Source organism: Neomonachus schauinslandi, chromosome 11 (genome assembly GCF_002201575.2).
Source record: "Neomonachus schauinslandi chromosome 11, ASM220157v2, whole genome shotgun sequence".
Classification (NCBI taxonomy): domain Eukaryota; kingdom Metazoa; phylum Chordata; class Mammalia; order Carnivora; family Phocidae; genus Neomonachus; species Neomonachus schauinslandi.
In genome coordinates, this window is record NC_058413.1 from 95946602 (window position 1) to 95962524 (window position 15923).

Here is a 15923-nt window from a genome sequence, read left to right on the forward strand (position 1 = left end):
CGAAGGCAGACGCTTAATGACTGAGCCACCCAGGCGCCCCTACATACAAAATATTTTTAAAATTTTTATTGAAGTATAACATATATATAGAAAAGCGTACATACTGCAGCCTATTAAATGTTCACAAAGCCATTGCAACGAGCATTGCAAACAGAGCGCTACCAGCACCCCAAGAAACCTGTTATGCCCTCTTCTAAACACTACCACCCCACAAAGTAAGCACCATCTCTACCTCTATCACCATAGCTTAGTTTTGCCTGGTTTTAAACTTTGTATCTAAAGTGAAATCATAAAGTATGTACTCTCCGGCTTCTGACTTCTTTCACTCAATATTATTTTTGTGGGATTCATTTAAGCTGCAGAATGTAATAGTAGACCATTTCTTTTCATTGCCGTATGGAATTATATTGTGTGAATCCACCACAATTTACTCACTCATCCAACTATTGATGGGTATTTGGATGATATTCAATTTGGGGCCGTTATGAATGAAGCTGCTACAGTCTCCCAGTGAATATATGTTGAAACATTTGTTACTTGTAAACCTAAGATGGGGATTGCTGGGTGACAACTGATTTTTAAAATTCTCCCGAACCAGGATATTTGCCCTGATCCACATTGCCCTCAGCACATGACATACTTGCATGGTTTATAACGTATGCATATGCCTTCGCTAATGTGTTCATTTTACTCTTCTAGAAGTCAGTTTGGCACAGGTCCTGCAAGATGGCAACTTGTGGGTTTCTGCTCAGTGCGGGGGAAGGGATATAGTCCTTAAATGTTACTAACAAGTTATTCTGAACAAGAACTAGTGAATTCAGCTGCCTTGGTCAATCTAAAACAGGTGATTTACCTTAAAATGTTCCCATTGTTTTACAACATGTTCTTGTGAAACACTATTCTCCTCTCTGGTCGGAGAAAAAAACAGGTGACTCCCCAGAGCACTCGCACCTGCTGCACCTCCCAAGGGCACGGATACTGCTCCCACCAAGGATATTCTGGGGGTGGGAGCTCAGGAACAGGGCACACTGACCTTCTTACTGTCCCAATTTGCAGCCACTCAATAGGTTTTTAGTAAGTGCATTGAAACCATAAACGTATTTGTTTCCCAACAGACTGCGACTTTTCCAAAAGCAAGGACACACCTAGTGCAGTGCTTATATACGACAGAGGCCCAATAAATGTTAAAGATGCATAATCTGAAATGCATGGAAAGAAGGGCACCTGGGTGGCTCAGTTGGTTAAGCGTCTGCCTTCAGGTCAGGTCATGATCCCGGAGTCCCAAGATCAAGTCCCACATTGGGCTCTGCTTCTCGCTCTGCCCTTCACCCTGCTTGTGCTCTCTCTCAAATAAGTAAAATCTTTAAAAATAAATAAAATTTTTAAAAAGAAAAAAAGAAATGGATGGAAAGAATCTACCTTTCCAGATAGCTACCCAAAAGTAGAATCAGTCATACAGAAACAAAATCTCTCTCAGTGGAACTGAAATGACAACGTATATGTCCATCACTGCAGCTAACCAACCCCCATGCTATGGAATGTTCTATAGCAGTAAACGCTGAGGTGAATCTTTACACACGGATATGGAAAATGCTCCATGATTTGTTCTTAGTTACAAAAAAAAGGGAAAGAAAAGCAAGTTACAACCTAATTATATAATATTTTATCATTTACAAAAAAGCAAAAGCTACATGTTTCAAAATACATATGTAAATAAATGCACCGAAGGGGCCTGGAAGGTTACACACCACACTGGTAACAGGAGATAGCTCCAGAGATGAGGTTGAGGATGGTATCAAAGGGATTTATTTCTCCTTGTTTCTACTAAGGTCTCCCTATGAAGACTGAGCAATCCACAAATTGAAGAAAAATCAGCTTCTCCCTGGTGCTGCCAGTAGGTTTATCTCCTAAGCATAGACACCTGACTACTCTGTCTCCCTAAGCATCATGAAAAATGTAGCAATAGTACAGATAAGAGTTCCTTAAACAAGTTCTGGCAGTTACCGCCGGGGCCTTCAAGGGAGACTTCTGTGAAGGGAGGCCTGGAGATGATTTCGGGAGGAAACAGGATATCCATTTTCCGTATTTAAGAAATGTGAGCTCATGTCAGTAAAACGCGGGGGGGGGGGGGGCGCTTTCCAAGGACTGCGCACACTTTACGGGGCTGTAAAAATACAAAAAGGGAGGGAGGAGCGCCAAATATCCATCGGAGGTACTTTAATTCGGATAGAAGCAGGAAAAGAGAAGGGAAGATACACAAGATTTGATGGAATGAAAACACGAGGTGGTGCATTTATGCTCAATTACAGCCTCACAAAATTAATCTTTTGTGTACTGCGCTTTGCATTTTGGAATATTCCGTCTCATAAATATGGAGCTTAGAGTAAGGAGTCCAGGCCAAATTCTGCCACTGAAACAAGGGTTATCTCCGTCCCACTAGCGAACATCTCTTTTGGTGGCTTTAGTGTCATCGGTGAAACGGGGCGGGGCCGACTAAGCCTGGAACGCAGCCATTCTGATTTCTATCCAAAGCCCAGGGCAGTTCAGTACCAACCAGCAAGCGAGCGCCTCTTCCGCGTGGCTGCGGAGGGGATGCGGGTCACTCCCACTCCTCGGCCGGGGCTCCCCAGGTGACCGGAGGCAGGGGGCCGAGTGCGGGACTGTCCGTGCGCCCACTCGCACCGGCCTCGAGTCACTTCCGACCCCGACAGTCGGGCATCCAGCGCCGAGGCCGGAAAGGTCCGGGACTGCACGAGGGCGGGCGCCGGGCCCGGTGACGTGGCCCAATCCCCGGCCGGCGTCGGCCGTTTTCCCCCAACTGGCAGACTGGCCCCTGGGCGGCTTCGGGAGTCCGAGCCGGCGACGGCGGAGGGGGCGGGCCTAGGACGTGGCCCAATGGGAGCGCGCGCCGGGGAGGTGGGGGCGGGGCCGGGCGCGCGGCGCAGGGCCGGGCGGCGGAGGCTCCAATGAGCGCACGCCGCGTCCGGGGCCGGCTGGTGCGCGAGACGCCGCCGAGAGATTGGTGGCTAATGTAACAGTTTGCAAACCGAGGGGAGTTGTGAAGGGCGCGGGCTTGGGGGCGCGCTGCTGGCCTCGTGGGTACGTCCGCCGCCGCGTTTGTCCCAGAGCTGGGGCCGCAGGAGCGCAGGCAAGCGGTAGCGGGGGGTGGGGATGGCGATGGGAGCCGGCCACCCCTCCTGGAGGAGGCAACGTGCTAGCTCCGGGGGCGGGTCGGGAGCGGGAGCGAGGGCCGCACGGACGCCGGTGAGGTTGGCCCCGCAGCTCAGTCCCTGGGGCGCCCCCACGTCTTAGGGGTGGGCCGGGCCGCGTTTCCGGGAGTGGGAGCAGCCGCCTTCGCCAGGTGAGGCTTAGGTGAACTCGGGGAGGTACTCGGTGCCCGCCCGGCGAAGAATCTTAGCGCTCCTGGCACGGCGTCTGTGTAGGCAGCGGGGCGGGCAGGGGGTTGGGATGGAGAACGGAGGGCGGGCGGGACACCCCGAAGGGATACAGAGGAGGAGACGGGCCCTTCTAACATCCCAGCCTCGTCCAACGTCACCACCTCTCAGTTCCCGTCCAGGCCCGGCCTGGCTTTCCCCCGCCAGCGGGGGAGCTCCAGGTGTAGGGAGGTAGTTGAGCCCTGGGCGGGGACTCCTGGCTTCACCCCAGGTGTCTGACAGCAGGGCCCGTGCTAGGGTGCGCCGGTTATAGCCTATGCAGTGGACGGAAGGCTCTGGTCTTCTTTCTCCTGTCCTGGTACCTTCCCTGTTTAGGGATGTGTTGGATGGAGCCCGGGAGCCTTTGAGTGATTAGAGTGCCGGGTCCTTAATCAGGAGGGAGAGCTGGGGATGTAGGCTCCTCTGCCCTCAGTGACAGTGGAGTATAAATCTTAAAGCTTCTCTGTTCTGGGATGAGATTCTGTCGTCTTCATTCAGGCGTCCGGTTACAAGTGTTGTTTTTCTCCTCCCTCAGGCACAATGGCCGCCACCATCAGGAGGCAGAGGCCAAGGAGGCTAGCCTGTTGGGTCGTGATGGCTGTGCTCTTGGCAGACCTGTTGGCACTGAGTGGTGTGTACCCCAGAAGCAGGATCAGCAGAAGAATAAATGAGTGAATGATGAATGATCCATGGTGGGAGGGGAGGCTTTTGGTTGGAAGCCTCTGGACTCAAGTTGCTGAACCCAGGCCTTTATCTTCCCACTTTCTTACCTTCTCTGTGGGGAGTGCTGTGCTGTGGTTAGAGGGGACTCAAGAATGTGGGGGAAGAGAGGCTAATTGACAAACCTATTTCCTTTTAGACACACTGGCTGTGATGTCTGTGGACCTGGGCAGCGAGTCCATGAAGGTGGCCATTGTCAAACCCGGAGTGCCCATGGAAATTGTCTTGAACAAGTGAGGGTGACCCCAGTGTCAGGGGTGGGGAAAGAGGGGAGTCTGTGCTCCAAGCCAGTGTGGATTCTTCCTAGGGCCCACAACAGTCCGGTGTCTGAGGGATTGTATTTGGGGTGTTGAGGCTCCTGAGTCCACACCCTGCTATAGGCACCTGGGCCCTACGTCTCTTCTCTTCAGGGAATCCCGGAGGAAAACCCCAGTGACTGTGACTCTGAAAGAAAATGAAAGGTTCTTCGGAGACAGTGCAGCAAGCATGGTGAGCTAGCAGCCCACCCCCTTCCTAGAGCGGTGGGCAGAGGGGAGGAGATGACAGACCGCAGGGCCTGAACTTCTGATGTGAGAGGTAGGTGATGGTGGACTTGGGAGCCTAACACTCTACTCCTCATTTACCTCCTCTCAGGCCATCAAGAATCCGAAGGCGACGCTGCGTTACTTCCAGCACCTCCTGGGGAAGCAGGAGGGAAACCCCCACGTGGCCCTTTACAGAGCTCGTTTTCCAGAGCATGAGCTCGGCTCCGACCCACAGAGGCAGACTGTGCACTTCAAGATTAGCCCGTGAGTGCTGTGCTGGGGACGGCGGGCTCAGCAGGCCCGATGGGCTCCTCTCGTGCTCACGGCTGTCCTTGCCTCTCACTACCCTCCTTCCCCCAGGCAGCTACAGTTCTCACCTGAGGAGGTACTTGGCATGGTTCTCAATTACTCCCGTTCCCTGGCTGAGGATTTTGCAGGTGAGTAGCTAAGGTGGGGTCAGTGGCGGCCAGGTTCCCTAGGGTCTCATAGGGGGTGCGGTTTTGCCTCCCAGGGAACCTTCGGCGATATTTGAAGCTATCTTTGCTTTGGTTATGTGGGGAGCTGCTCCTGACATCTACTGAGCCGGGGGTGCTGCCGAACATCCCACAATGGGCAGGACAGCCCCACACAGCAAAGGGTTATTTGTCCCAAAACGTCAGTAGTACCAAGACTAGGAAAGTATCATCGGAGGCACGGGGCTGGTGGAAGCCCCGTTCCGTTGTCCTCTGTAGAGCAGCCCATCAAGGACGCAGTGATCACGGTGCCAGCCTTCTTCAATCAGGCTGAGCGCCGAGCTGTGCTGCAGGCCGCTCGCATGGCCGGCCTCAAAGTGCTACAGCTCATCAACGACAACACCGCCACGGCCCTCAGCTATGGTGTCTTCCGCCGGAAAGATATCAACAGCACCGCCCAGGTGAGCCAGGGAGGAACTTCCGAGCAGATGGGCAGGGTGGCTTGTTGGGCATCTGGTTTGCATGGCTAGCCCTCGACTAAATGCAGCAAGAGAATGACCCTCCCGGCCGCTGTTGGAGCTTTTCAGCCTTAAGTGGAGAGTTGGTACAGCACCTGGAGTTAGATGAGGTTCCCGTGACCGTTGTCTCGGTGTCTCTACAGAACGTCATGTTCTACGACATGGGCTCTGGCAGCACTGTGTGCACCATCGTGACCTACCAGACAGTGAAGACTAAGGAGGCGGGGATGCAGCCGCAGCTGCAGGTCCGGGGTGTGGGGTAAGTCAGGGCCGGAAGGAGGGCTGCTTGCTGAGACACCCTCGGGTCGGGGCTTTCTTCTCGGAGGGGCAGCTGCCTCATTTTTCTCCATGAGTGCTCTTCTGAAGCATCGGTCATCATGGGGTACCTGTTGCAAGACTCAGGGGAAGATGGAGAGGGAGGGTGACAGTTTGGGAAGATTGAAAGGCAGGGAACTTCCTGAGCTGCTTCTAAGGAAACCCGTGAGGCCGTAGACCACAAGCAGTCATTTTATTGTTCTTGTCATTTTTGGTGTGCTTATCGATGACGTTGTCTTCTTTCTCATACCTGTTCATTTCTGGCTTGCTTTTCCACCAGCACTCGAGCCCAGGCTACCATCATCTCTGACCTGCAGGGTTATGAAAGAAGGTCTCCCTGACTCCAGTGTGGCCTCCCTCCGGTTCTATCTCCACATTACAGCCAGAGGGTTCTTTTCAAAGTGCTAACCTGATTATTTGTTTCTTTAAAAACCCTCAGTGGCTCCAAACCTTTTACATTAGCTTGTGAGAGCCCTGACCCCTCCCACTTGTCTCTACCCAGAGTCCCTTGCTCTTTGAGCTCCAGCCTCACCTGCCCTCCTTGGGAACTTACTCTGCTGGCTCCCACCTCGGCTGCTTACGTATACTGTTTCCCCTCTCTGGATTTGTTTTCCCTGCTCTTCGCCTCGTTACCTCCACTCATCCTTCAGATTTCAGCTTAATTATCATGTCTCCACAGAACCTTCCCTGACGTCGGCAAATAGGCAACACTTCCCTTTTATGTCTCCTGATGCGGTTGCTTGTCCGTCCCTCATAACTCACAGGGTGGTACATGTTTCACGTTCGCAGTTGGTTTGATGCTAGATTGTAAACTCCTTGATAGCAGGGACCCCATCTTTTTTCTCTTAATTGCATCCCGAGACAAGCACGAAGTTGACGCCCAGTAAATACAGTGGATTGGAGGGGTAGGTGAACCGTCACTGAGGTGTCAGCCACGTACGTGGGACGAGAGTCAGGTTCCTGGGTCGATGAAGGGACCCTGTGTGTTCCTCACACTTTTCTTTTTTTTTTTTAATTTTTTTTTTTAATTTATTTATATGAGAGAGAGAGAGAGCACATGAGAGGGGGGAGGGTCAGAGGGCGAAGCAGACTCCCCGCTGAGCGGGGAGCCCAATGCGGGACTCGATCCCGGAACTCCAGGATCATGACCCGAGCCGAAGGCAGTCGCTTAACTGACTGAGCCACCCAGGCGCCCCCTCACACTTTTCTTTGTCACCTTTGCCTGAATAGATTTGACCGCACCCTGGGGGGCCTGGAGATGGAGCTCCGGCTGCGTGAGCACCTGGCAAAGCTTTTCAATGAACAGCGCGAGGGCCAGAGAGCAAAGGATGTGCGGGAGAACCCCCGTGCCATGGCCAAGCTGCTGCGGGAGGCAAATCGACTCAAGACCGTCCTGAGTGCCAACGCTGATCACGTGGCACAGGTGCCTGCGCGTGGCTGCTTGAGGGAAAAGATTCCCCACCCAGAAGAGAGAGGACCCCAGCCTCCCGAGCTAGGCCGCTGGCGTGCGGTGTGGCCCATCCCTTCTTCCTCGGCCTCCTGCCCTTCTCCCAAAGCCCCGGCCCCTTGGTTTCTGGCCTGCGCAGCCAGAGGAGGATCTGGGTGGGAACTCTGACATGCCTCATCCTCCCCCAGATCGAGGGCCTGATGGACGATGTGGACTTCAAGGCAAAAGTGACCCGAGTGGAGTTTGAAGAGCTGTGTGCAGATTTATTTGAGCGAGTACCTGGGCCTGTACGGCAGGCCCTCCAGAGTGCCGAGATGAATTTGGTGAGGGGAGAGTCCGGTGTGGGCCTGGGGGTGGGGAGGCGGGTCGGGGAGAGAGGGACTGGGTGGCGGGCAGGAGGGGGCAGGAGTGTTAAGGGACAAGTCAGCGCTGAGGAGGAGGGCTAACTCCACGCTGTTCCGTGTCATTCTTTCTCTGCAGGATGAGATTGAGCAGGTGATCCTGGTCGGTGGGGCCACCCGGGTCCCTAAAGTTCAGGAGGTGCTGCTGAAGGCTGTGGGCAAGTGAGTGTGGGTGTTGAGGCACTGGGGCCGGGGCTCTGGGGCTGGGCCGCTGCCGGGCTGAGGAGAGGGCGGCCAGGCTGGCTGCTCCTGAGTCAATGTGCTGAAGCGCGGGACCCCCACAGGGAGGAACTAGGGAAGAACATCAACGCCGATGAAGCAGCCGCCATGGGGGCTGTGTACCAGGCAGCCGTGCTCAGCAAAGCCTTCAAGGTGAAGCCGTTTGTAGTCCGAGATGCGGTCATCTACCCCATCCTGGTGAGTAGGCCCGTCTGATCAGGCGACACGCTCCCTTTACCTCACTGAGCATGCTCCCTCTGTCTGCTCTAGCCTGCCCCCTTGTCTTCTGGCAGCTGATGTTCTCCACGTACCCTTACCCCAGAACCTGCTGTGGCTCTCCAGCGTGCCTCCTCTCTGCCCGCTGTGTAGGTGGAGTTCACGAGGGAGGTGGAGGAGGAGCCCGGGGTTCGCAGCCTGAAGCACAATAAGCGGGTTCTCTTCTCCCGAATGGGGCCCTACCCTCAACGCAAAGTCATCACCTTTAACCGCTACAACCATGACTTCAACTTCCACATCAACTATGGTGACCTGGGCTTCCTGGGGCCTGAGGATCTTAGGTGAGAAGGGGGATCAGGATGGGAGGGAGGATCTGGGGCCACAGGGCGGACAGGCAGCAGGCTGTGTGCTCAGGGTTGGGGTGAGCATCTTGCGGTGGCGGGGGGGGGTGGTGGTGATATTTCATGACAGGAGGCTATGTAGTCTAGAGCTGGATGCAGACTCGGTGAGCTCCCTGGAATGGCTCTCTCCTCCCCAACTAGGGTCTTTGGCTCCCAGAATTTGACTACGGTGAAGCTAAAAGGTGTGGGTGAGAGCTTCAAGAAGTATCCTGACCACGAGTCCAAGGGCATCAAGGCTCACTTCAACCTGGATGAGAGCGGCGTGCTCAGCCTCATCAGGGTGAGAGAAGGAGGCCCTGGGCACAGGGCGAGGGCCTAGGCCCCACCAGCCTTTCCAGAGTGGTTCCTCCACATGGTATTAGAACACGAGAAATGAGAAGGGTTTGGGAGATGGAAAAGCCTTGGGTCTAAACACAACTAACCACGGACGTGCTGGGGTTTTAGTTCCTTTAAGTGCTTACGGGTATCGTAAAATTTAGGACACATAGGATGGCTAAGTAAGTCATTCTCAAAGAATAGTTCTGGGGGTTAATATCTTTTAAAACACACCGTGGGAGACAATGGCCCGTTCTGTTGTCGAGTAGAGAAGTGCAGGGCTCGGGGGAAAGGAGCTAGGGCTTTGTCCTCGGAAGGCTCATAATCAAAAGGGGTGGAGGTGACTTGCCTCAGGAGCCCGTAGAAGGCGGCAGGTGAGGGAATAGGCCAGCACCGCCTCGAGTCACGTGGAAGCGCGTAAGTAGATGGCTGCGATGACAGGAGGTTTGTGCAGGGAAGGTGGGTTAGCACGTGTGTTCCTTCAGCTTGAGTCCGTTTTCAGGTGGAGTCTGTGTTTGAGACCCTGGTGGAGGACAGTCCAGAAGAGGAATCCACCCTGACCAGTAAGCTGAGTGGGCGCGGTGCGTGCATGTGTGTGAGGGAGGAGCTACTTGTATGCGTTTTGGGGAGGCGGGCAGGCCTTGCCTTTGGGTTGGAAGATGGCGTGACTGCTGTGGCCCTTGTGAGTTTTGGGGCTTTCTTCCTCCCAGAACTCGGCAACACCATTTCTAGCCTGTTTGGAGGTGGTACGACAGCAGACACTAAAGAGAACGGTACGGACGCCGTCCAGGTGAGGCCAGCATGGAGCCAGGGGAACTCAGAGGATGGGGTACAGGCCCTGGGAGTGGCAGCGGACGCAGGGATTGGGGTGGGCATTCCAGCTGCCTGGGACTGGCTAGATCGCCCCTTCCCGAGCCCCCCAGTGAACCATAGCCCCCTCGGGACTCCAGGCTGCCCCTGTGCTCGAGTTCCGGGGCACGTTCCCCTCCTCTCCAAGCACTTGTCCTTCGTCCGACGAGACTGCCGAAGGCCGTGCAGCCCACCGCCCATTGCTGTGCAGTCTGTCTGCCCGCACGCCGTGCAGCAAGCCCCTTCACGGCAGCGCCTGGGGGCCTTGGCTTTGCTGAGCCGGGTTAGCCTTAGGCTCAGCTAGTGACTGTTTTCTCTGGGGGGTGTCTGTGATTGTTCCCCAGGAGGAAGAGGAAAGCCCTGCTGAGGGGAGCAAGGATGAGCCTGGGGAGCAAGCGGAGCTCAAGGAGGAGGCCGAGGCCCCAGTGGAGGACACTTCTCAGCCCCCACCCACCGAGCCAAAGGAGGATGCAGCCCCTGAGGAAGAAAAGGCTGCAGAAAAAGAAAACGAGGAAAAGTCTGAGGCCCAGGTGAGCTGCAGGCAGAATAAGGCCAGGGTGGCCCTGGGGGCTAAGGGAATAGATGCCTGCCTTGTTTCTTGTCCCCTAGAGCCCACCTGTGGAGAATAGAAGGGTCTAAGCTTTTCCTGACATGCTCGTCTCTTTCCCCACTAGAAGCCAAGTGAGAAAAAGGAAGCAGGGTCTGAGGGTGTTCCTCCAGCCCCAGAGGAAGAAAAGAAGCAGAAGCCTGCCCGGAAGCAGAGAATGGTAGAGGAGATTGGGGTGGAGTTGGTGGTTCTGGACCTGCCTGACTTACCTGAGGATGAGCTGGCCCGCTCGGCGCAAAAGTGAGTGGGGACTCTGTGTGTGCATGTGTGTGTGTAGGGTGGGCAGGGTATGGAACGGCACCCCTGGGAGGGAGAACTGTCTGACCCAAGGTCCAAAGTCAACATACTCTCTCCTTCATGCTTGATTCTCTTTTGTCCCACAGACTTCAAGACTTGACACTCCGAGACTTAGAGAAGCAGGAACGGGAAAAGGCTGCCAACAGCTTGGAAGCTTTTATCTTTGAGACCCAGGTTGGTAGGCTGGGAGCACCCCTGCCCTGGGACCTGTGTCTGAGGAGGGCCTGGCTCTGTGAGCCTTGCCCTCAGGGGCTTGGTGCATGCCTGGGCCTGTGTGCATCTCCCTAGGACAAACTGTACCAGCCCGAGTACCAGGAAGTGTCCACTGAGGAGCAGCGTGAGGAGATCTCTGGGAGGCTCAGTGCGGCCTCCACCTGGCTGGAGGACGAGGGCTTTGGCGCCACCACGGTGGTAAGCGGCCTCCCAGGACATGGCGGGTGGGATGGGAGCCCTCGCTCTCCTCTCCCAGGGTCAGAGAAGGTGAGGAGAGCTGGGGTGTGAGGCTGTGAGCGGGATGCAGGGCTGGCTCCAGGGCCGGCCTCTCCTCCCTTCAACCCCTCTGCCCCCTCCCACCCTGCATCCGTCAGATGCTGAAGGAGAAGCTGACTGAGCTGAGGAAGCTGTGCCACGGGTTGTTTTTTCGGGTGGAAGAGCGCAAGAAGTGGCCTGAACGGCTGTCTGCCCTTGATAATCTCCTCAACCATTCCAGCATGTTCCTCAAGTGAGCAGCCCCTTTGCTCTTCTTCCTAATTCAGTCCCACCAAGCCACAGGGTCCGTCAGCTTCCCGTGCCCCACGTGCACGCCCCAGACCCCTCTTCCTCCTGGGCTCACTGTCTCCTTTCTGGCTTCCAGGGGTGCCCGGCTCATCCCAGAGATGGACCAGATCTTCACTGAGGTGGAGATGACGACATTAGAGAAAGTCATCAACGAGACCTGGGTAATCCCTGTGTAAATACTCCCGGGGATACTTAGCTGGCAAGGTGTCCACGTTAGGCAGCGTGGGAGATGCGGAGAGACGGAGACTCAGCCGCCGCTGCCTCCTGGCCTCGCAGCTCATTGGGAAGGCAGAAGACTGTTTATGTTTGCGGCCATGTCTGATGAGCCCCAGACGGGTCGTGGCCATCCATGAGTTGTTAGACTGGGGCAGCAGTGGAGCCCATTCCCATGATGTTAGGGCGGCTGCTTTGGAGGGCTGGGGCTTGAGCTGCACTCAGAAAGTGGGCCCGGTTCGGGGAGGTGAGAATGACTGGTCATAGGAAGCAGAAACTTCCTTTTGGGATGTGTGGGGAACGTCTTTGAATCGGAGCTCAAGAAGTGCAGAGACAAGGGAGTGATCAAGAGTTGCAGCTGTAGTTGGTCCCAGGTAATGGGGTGTAAGCCCTAGGCGTGTAGTTTGGGACTCCTTTGTGCAAAGCCTCAAATGCCATTCTGAGGAGCCTGCCTCCCCTTGTGGGGCTGACAGTGGAGTGGTCTGGGAGCTGGGGCTGGTTGGGGTGTATTTCATCTGGGGCAGAGATACTTGCGCCCTCCAGGGCTAGCTCTGAGCCTGGCCTGGCCTCGCCCACAGGCCTGGAAGAATGCGACCGTGGCCGAGCAGGCCAAGCTTCCTGCCACAGAGAAGCCTGTGTTGCTCTCAAAAGACATCGAGGCCAAGATGATGGCCCTGGACCGTGAGGTGCAGTATCTGCTCAATAAGGCCAAGTTTACCAAGCCCCGGCCCCGGCCCAAAGACAAGAATGGGACCCGGGCAGAGCCTCCCCTCAATGCCAGCGACCAAGCGGAGAAGGTCATCCCCCCACCAGGTGAGGGCAGGGTGCCCGGCTCCGGGTGCTACTGGGCAGGAAGAAGGCCTCTCCTTCCGGCTCAGTACATTTTACCCCTGGTTTCCTTCCAGGCCAGACTGAAGATGCAAAGCCCATTTCAGAACCTGAGAAGGAGACTCGTGAGTTGGGGAAAGTGGTTGGTAATATGGTTAGTGCTTAACCTAGAGGTTGGCACCCTGGCAGGCATGGCCTGTTTCTGGAAGGTCCACAAGCTATGAATGGCCCTTAACGTTTTTAGGTTATTGTACATGCACGCACGCGCACGCACGCACACACACACGCACACAGAGGCCGAGTGTGGCCCCTCACTCCTAAAACATTGACTCCCTGGCTTTTTGCAGAAACAGTTTGCCAGCCCCTCCGTTAGCCCCTTCCTCCTTTCTGCAGAGGCTAACCTCTTCCTTCCCAAAAGCAGGATCTGAAGCGGCAGATGCCGAGCCTCTGGAGCTGGGAGGTCCTGGAGCAGGTGAGCGTGGAGCTCGGGGTACCGGGGAAGCCTGGTTGGTAGGGTCCCGGGGGGGAGGATCTGCACAGAATGGGGGCCGGTCACCTCCATTTCACTGACTCCATCCCTTTGCTCTTCCCCACCCCGAGCAGAACCAGAACAGAAGGAGCAACCAACAGGACAGAAGCCGACTTCGAAGAATGATGAACTATAACCCCCGCCCCCGTTCCCCATTCATCCCACCCCCTTCTCCTACCTCCTCTATTTATTAAACATTGAGGGTCGGGGGAGGGGTTGCTCCTGCCCTCAGAGGCTTCAGTTCCTTTTCTCTCACCTTGATCGGAGGTGTGGAGAGGGGGAAGGAAGGGACAGCTCACCAGTTCCTTCTGCAGTGGTTCTGTGGTAAAAACCGAAATTGTTCGATTTCCTAATCCCAGCCCTGGTTCCCTACCTATCCAGGCCCTAATTTGGGAAAAATCACTATTATGTCTTAATTCTTTGCCTGTGGGTAGGTGAGAGATTGGCCGTGAGGGTTCGATGGACCTGGCAGGGGGAGGGATGCCTTGGGATATTAGAGAGTCTCCAGTCTTCTCTGTCCTCCTTCCTGCCTTCCTCTTCCACCATCAAGTCCGCCCTACAGGGGCCAGTGTCTACAGAGCCTTGGTTACCAGGTCTGGTTTCCGAGTGCATATCTCTGCTCTTTTCTCCTCCAGGGTCTTGTCTTTCCCTGAAAGGCCCCATCCCCAGTGACTCCTCTTCCCATGGTTTCTTGGCCTTCCTGTGGCAAGTTAGGCGGCCGTCTGCCTCTTGCCCAAGCCCTTCCATCCGGACAGGCTGCAATAAAGCTAGATCAGTCCCCTCCTGCTTGTGCACCCCCCGGTGGCCAGAGTAGGCAGGGAGAAAGCGAAGAAGGGAATCCAGCCCCCTCTGTGGGAGAAACATGTGAAAACCCCAGAGCTCCCACTTGCGGACTCCCGGGCGCGGGAGAGCGTGTGGAGTGGCCGGCGTGGGATGCCACCTTCCTGCAGGCATCATCAGTGTGCATCTGCCCGGCAGCCTGTGACTCCTGGCCCTCTCCTCTCGTCTGCCCGCCCAGACATAGGCTTTCCCTGGCCCCCTGGCCCCCTGGGCTGACCAAAATGTGCTTTCTACTGTGAGCCCCTATCCCAAGACCCTGGGGGAAGGCGAGGCCGGGGTGTGAATGTAAAAAGGCCACCTCTCCCTCTTAGGGCAGGCCTTGTGGGGGACGGAAGGGGGTGGGGGCTGGCCTGCCTTTCTTGCATTGCTCTAAGATGGGGGCTCTCGACCCACTGTGCCCACGTTGGGGAGCCTGTCCTCCAGTATCGCATCTGGAACGGGAGCTGCAGCTGCCACCCAGCTCCCAGGGCAAGGGGGAACCTGGCTGTGTCTGTCTGTTGTCTTTTTGCCTTTTTTTTTTTTTTTTTTGCCACATTGGCAGAAATGAGACCGCAGGGTCCCACCCCGTCCTGTATGTTTGAGTTCTTTCACTAGTGGTTGAGGCTGGTTGGACAGGTTTGAGTCAAATTGTACTTTGGTCCATTGTTAATTGAGAAACTGTTTCAATAAAATATTCTTTTCTACAGTTTTGTGCCGTGATTTTTTTTAAGATTGATTGATTAACAGCGAGAGAAGGAACACAAGCAGGGGGAGCGGCAGAGGGAGAAGCAGGCTTCCCGCCGAGCAGAGAGCCCGATGCGGGGCTCGATCCCAGGACTCTGGGATCATGACCTGAGCCGAAGGCAGACGCTTAATGACTGAGCCACCCAGGCGCCCCTTGTGCCGTGATTTTTAAAAATGTTTTCTGAATATAGACAGTCCATGTTTATTATAGAAAATTGGTAAGACAGGAGTTTGAATCTTAAAATTACCACTTAAAATACTGTGGTGGTACTTAAAAAGTACCACCACAGTATTAACATTTTGGACTTAGTTGAGATTCATATGTGTAAGTTTTGTTTTTCATGAAAATAAAGTTGTGGTTTTATTTTTCCGCTGACATCATTTGGACCTCTATGTCCCAGACTTTTTTTTTTTTTTTAAGATTTTATTTATTTGCGAGAGAGACAATGAGAGACAGAGAGCATGAGAGGGAGGAGGGTCAGAGGGAGAAGCAGACTCCCTGCTGAGCAGGGAGCCCGATGTGGGACTCGATCCCGGGACTCCAGGATCATGACCTGAGCCAAAGGCAGTCGCTTAACCAACTGAGCCACCCAGGTGCCCTGTCCCAGACTTTTTTAGGTGATAATCACTTCTTTATTATTTGTCAGAGAGAGCATGAGCAGAGGAGGGGCAGAGGGAGAAGCGGGCTCCCCACAGAGCAAGGAGCCAGATGCAGAACTCGATCCCAGGACTCCAGGATCATGACCTGAGCAGAGGGCAGATGCTCAACCGACTGAGCCACCCAGGCGTCCCGACAATCACTTTTTAAGATGACAACCCTATTTTGCAAATAAGAAATTGACAGTTCATGGGGTGTGTGGCTGCCTCAGTCAGTAGAGCATGTGACTCTTGATCTCAGGGTTATGAGTTCAAGCCCCACATTGGGTGTGGAGCCTACTAACTAACTAACTAAAGAAATTGACAGTTGACAGTTCATAAGGGTTTCAGTAATGGATCCAAGGAATCACAGGTGTTAAGTCCCTCGGCTAGGTCTGAACTTAATTCTGATCTGTTAGCCCTTGCTGTTAACTGCTCTGATATGAGAATGTGTTGCTAGAGATTCACCACTCAATTCACCAGCACTATTAAATTTGGGTTGTTCATCAGTCTTGATGGAACCGTATTTGACAAAAGGAAGATCACTCCAGTCATTAATCACATGTCTAAGAAATTAAATAAGTAATGACCATGATGATTATGTTTTTCTCTAAAGGCTGAACAGGTCATGGGGTGCCTGGGTGGCTCAGTCGTTGGGCATA

The 15923-nt window shown here is 54.6% G+C and overlaps 1 protein-coding gene across 3 annotated transcripts; it reads left to right on the forward strand.

The window, feature by feature from the left end:
• Positions 1-2975: 2975 nt before the first annotated feature.
• Positions 2976-14587, forward strand: HYOU1 (hypoxia up-regulated 1). Of its 3 annotated transcripts, none has more exons than XM_021696564.2 (26): positions 2976-3099; positions 3970-4065; positions 4294-4387; positions 4565-4643; positions 4788-4942; positions 5039-5115; positions 5410-5591; positions 5792-5907; positions 7194-7386; positions 7599-7733; positions 7891-7973; positions 8096-8228; positions 8400-8587; positions 8789-8927; positions 9465-9525; positions 9673-9752; positions 10156-10341; positions 10486-10658; positions 10802-10889; positions 11004-11126; positions 11303-11436; positions 11569-11653; positions 12284-12518; positions 12611-12658; positions 12952-13005; positions 13137-14587. In XM_021696564.2, the coding sequence occupies exons 2-26, from the start codon at positions 3975-3977 to the stop codon at positions 13196-13198; spliced, it is 2994 nt and encodes a 997-aa protein (XP_021552239.1). In that variant the 5' UTR covers positions 2976-3099; positions 3970-3974; the 3' UTR covers positions 13199-14587. The 3 variants fall into 3 exon arrangements, with proteins under 3 accessions (XP_021552239.1, XP_021552238.1, XP_021552240.1); XM_021696563.2 differs by having other exon boundaries at positions 3062-3148; XM_021696565.2 differs by having other exon boundaries at positions 3062-3148; positions 12955-13005.
• The last annotated feature ends 1336 nt before the right edge of the window (positions 14588-15923 follow it).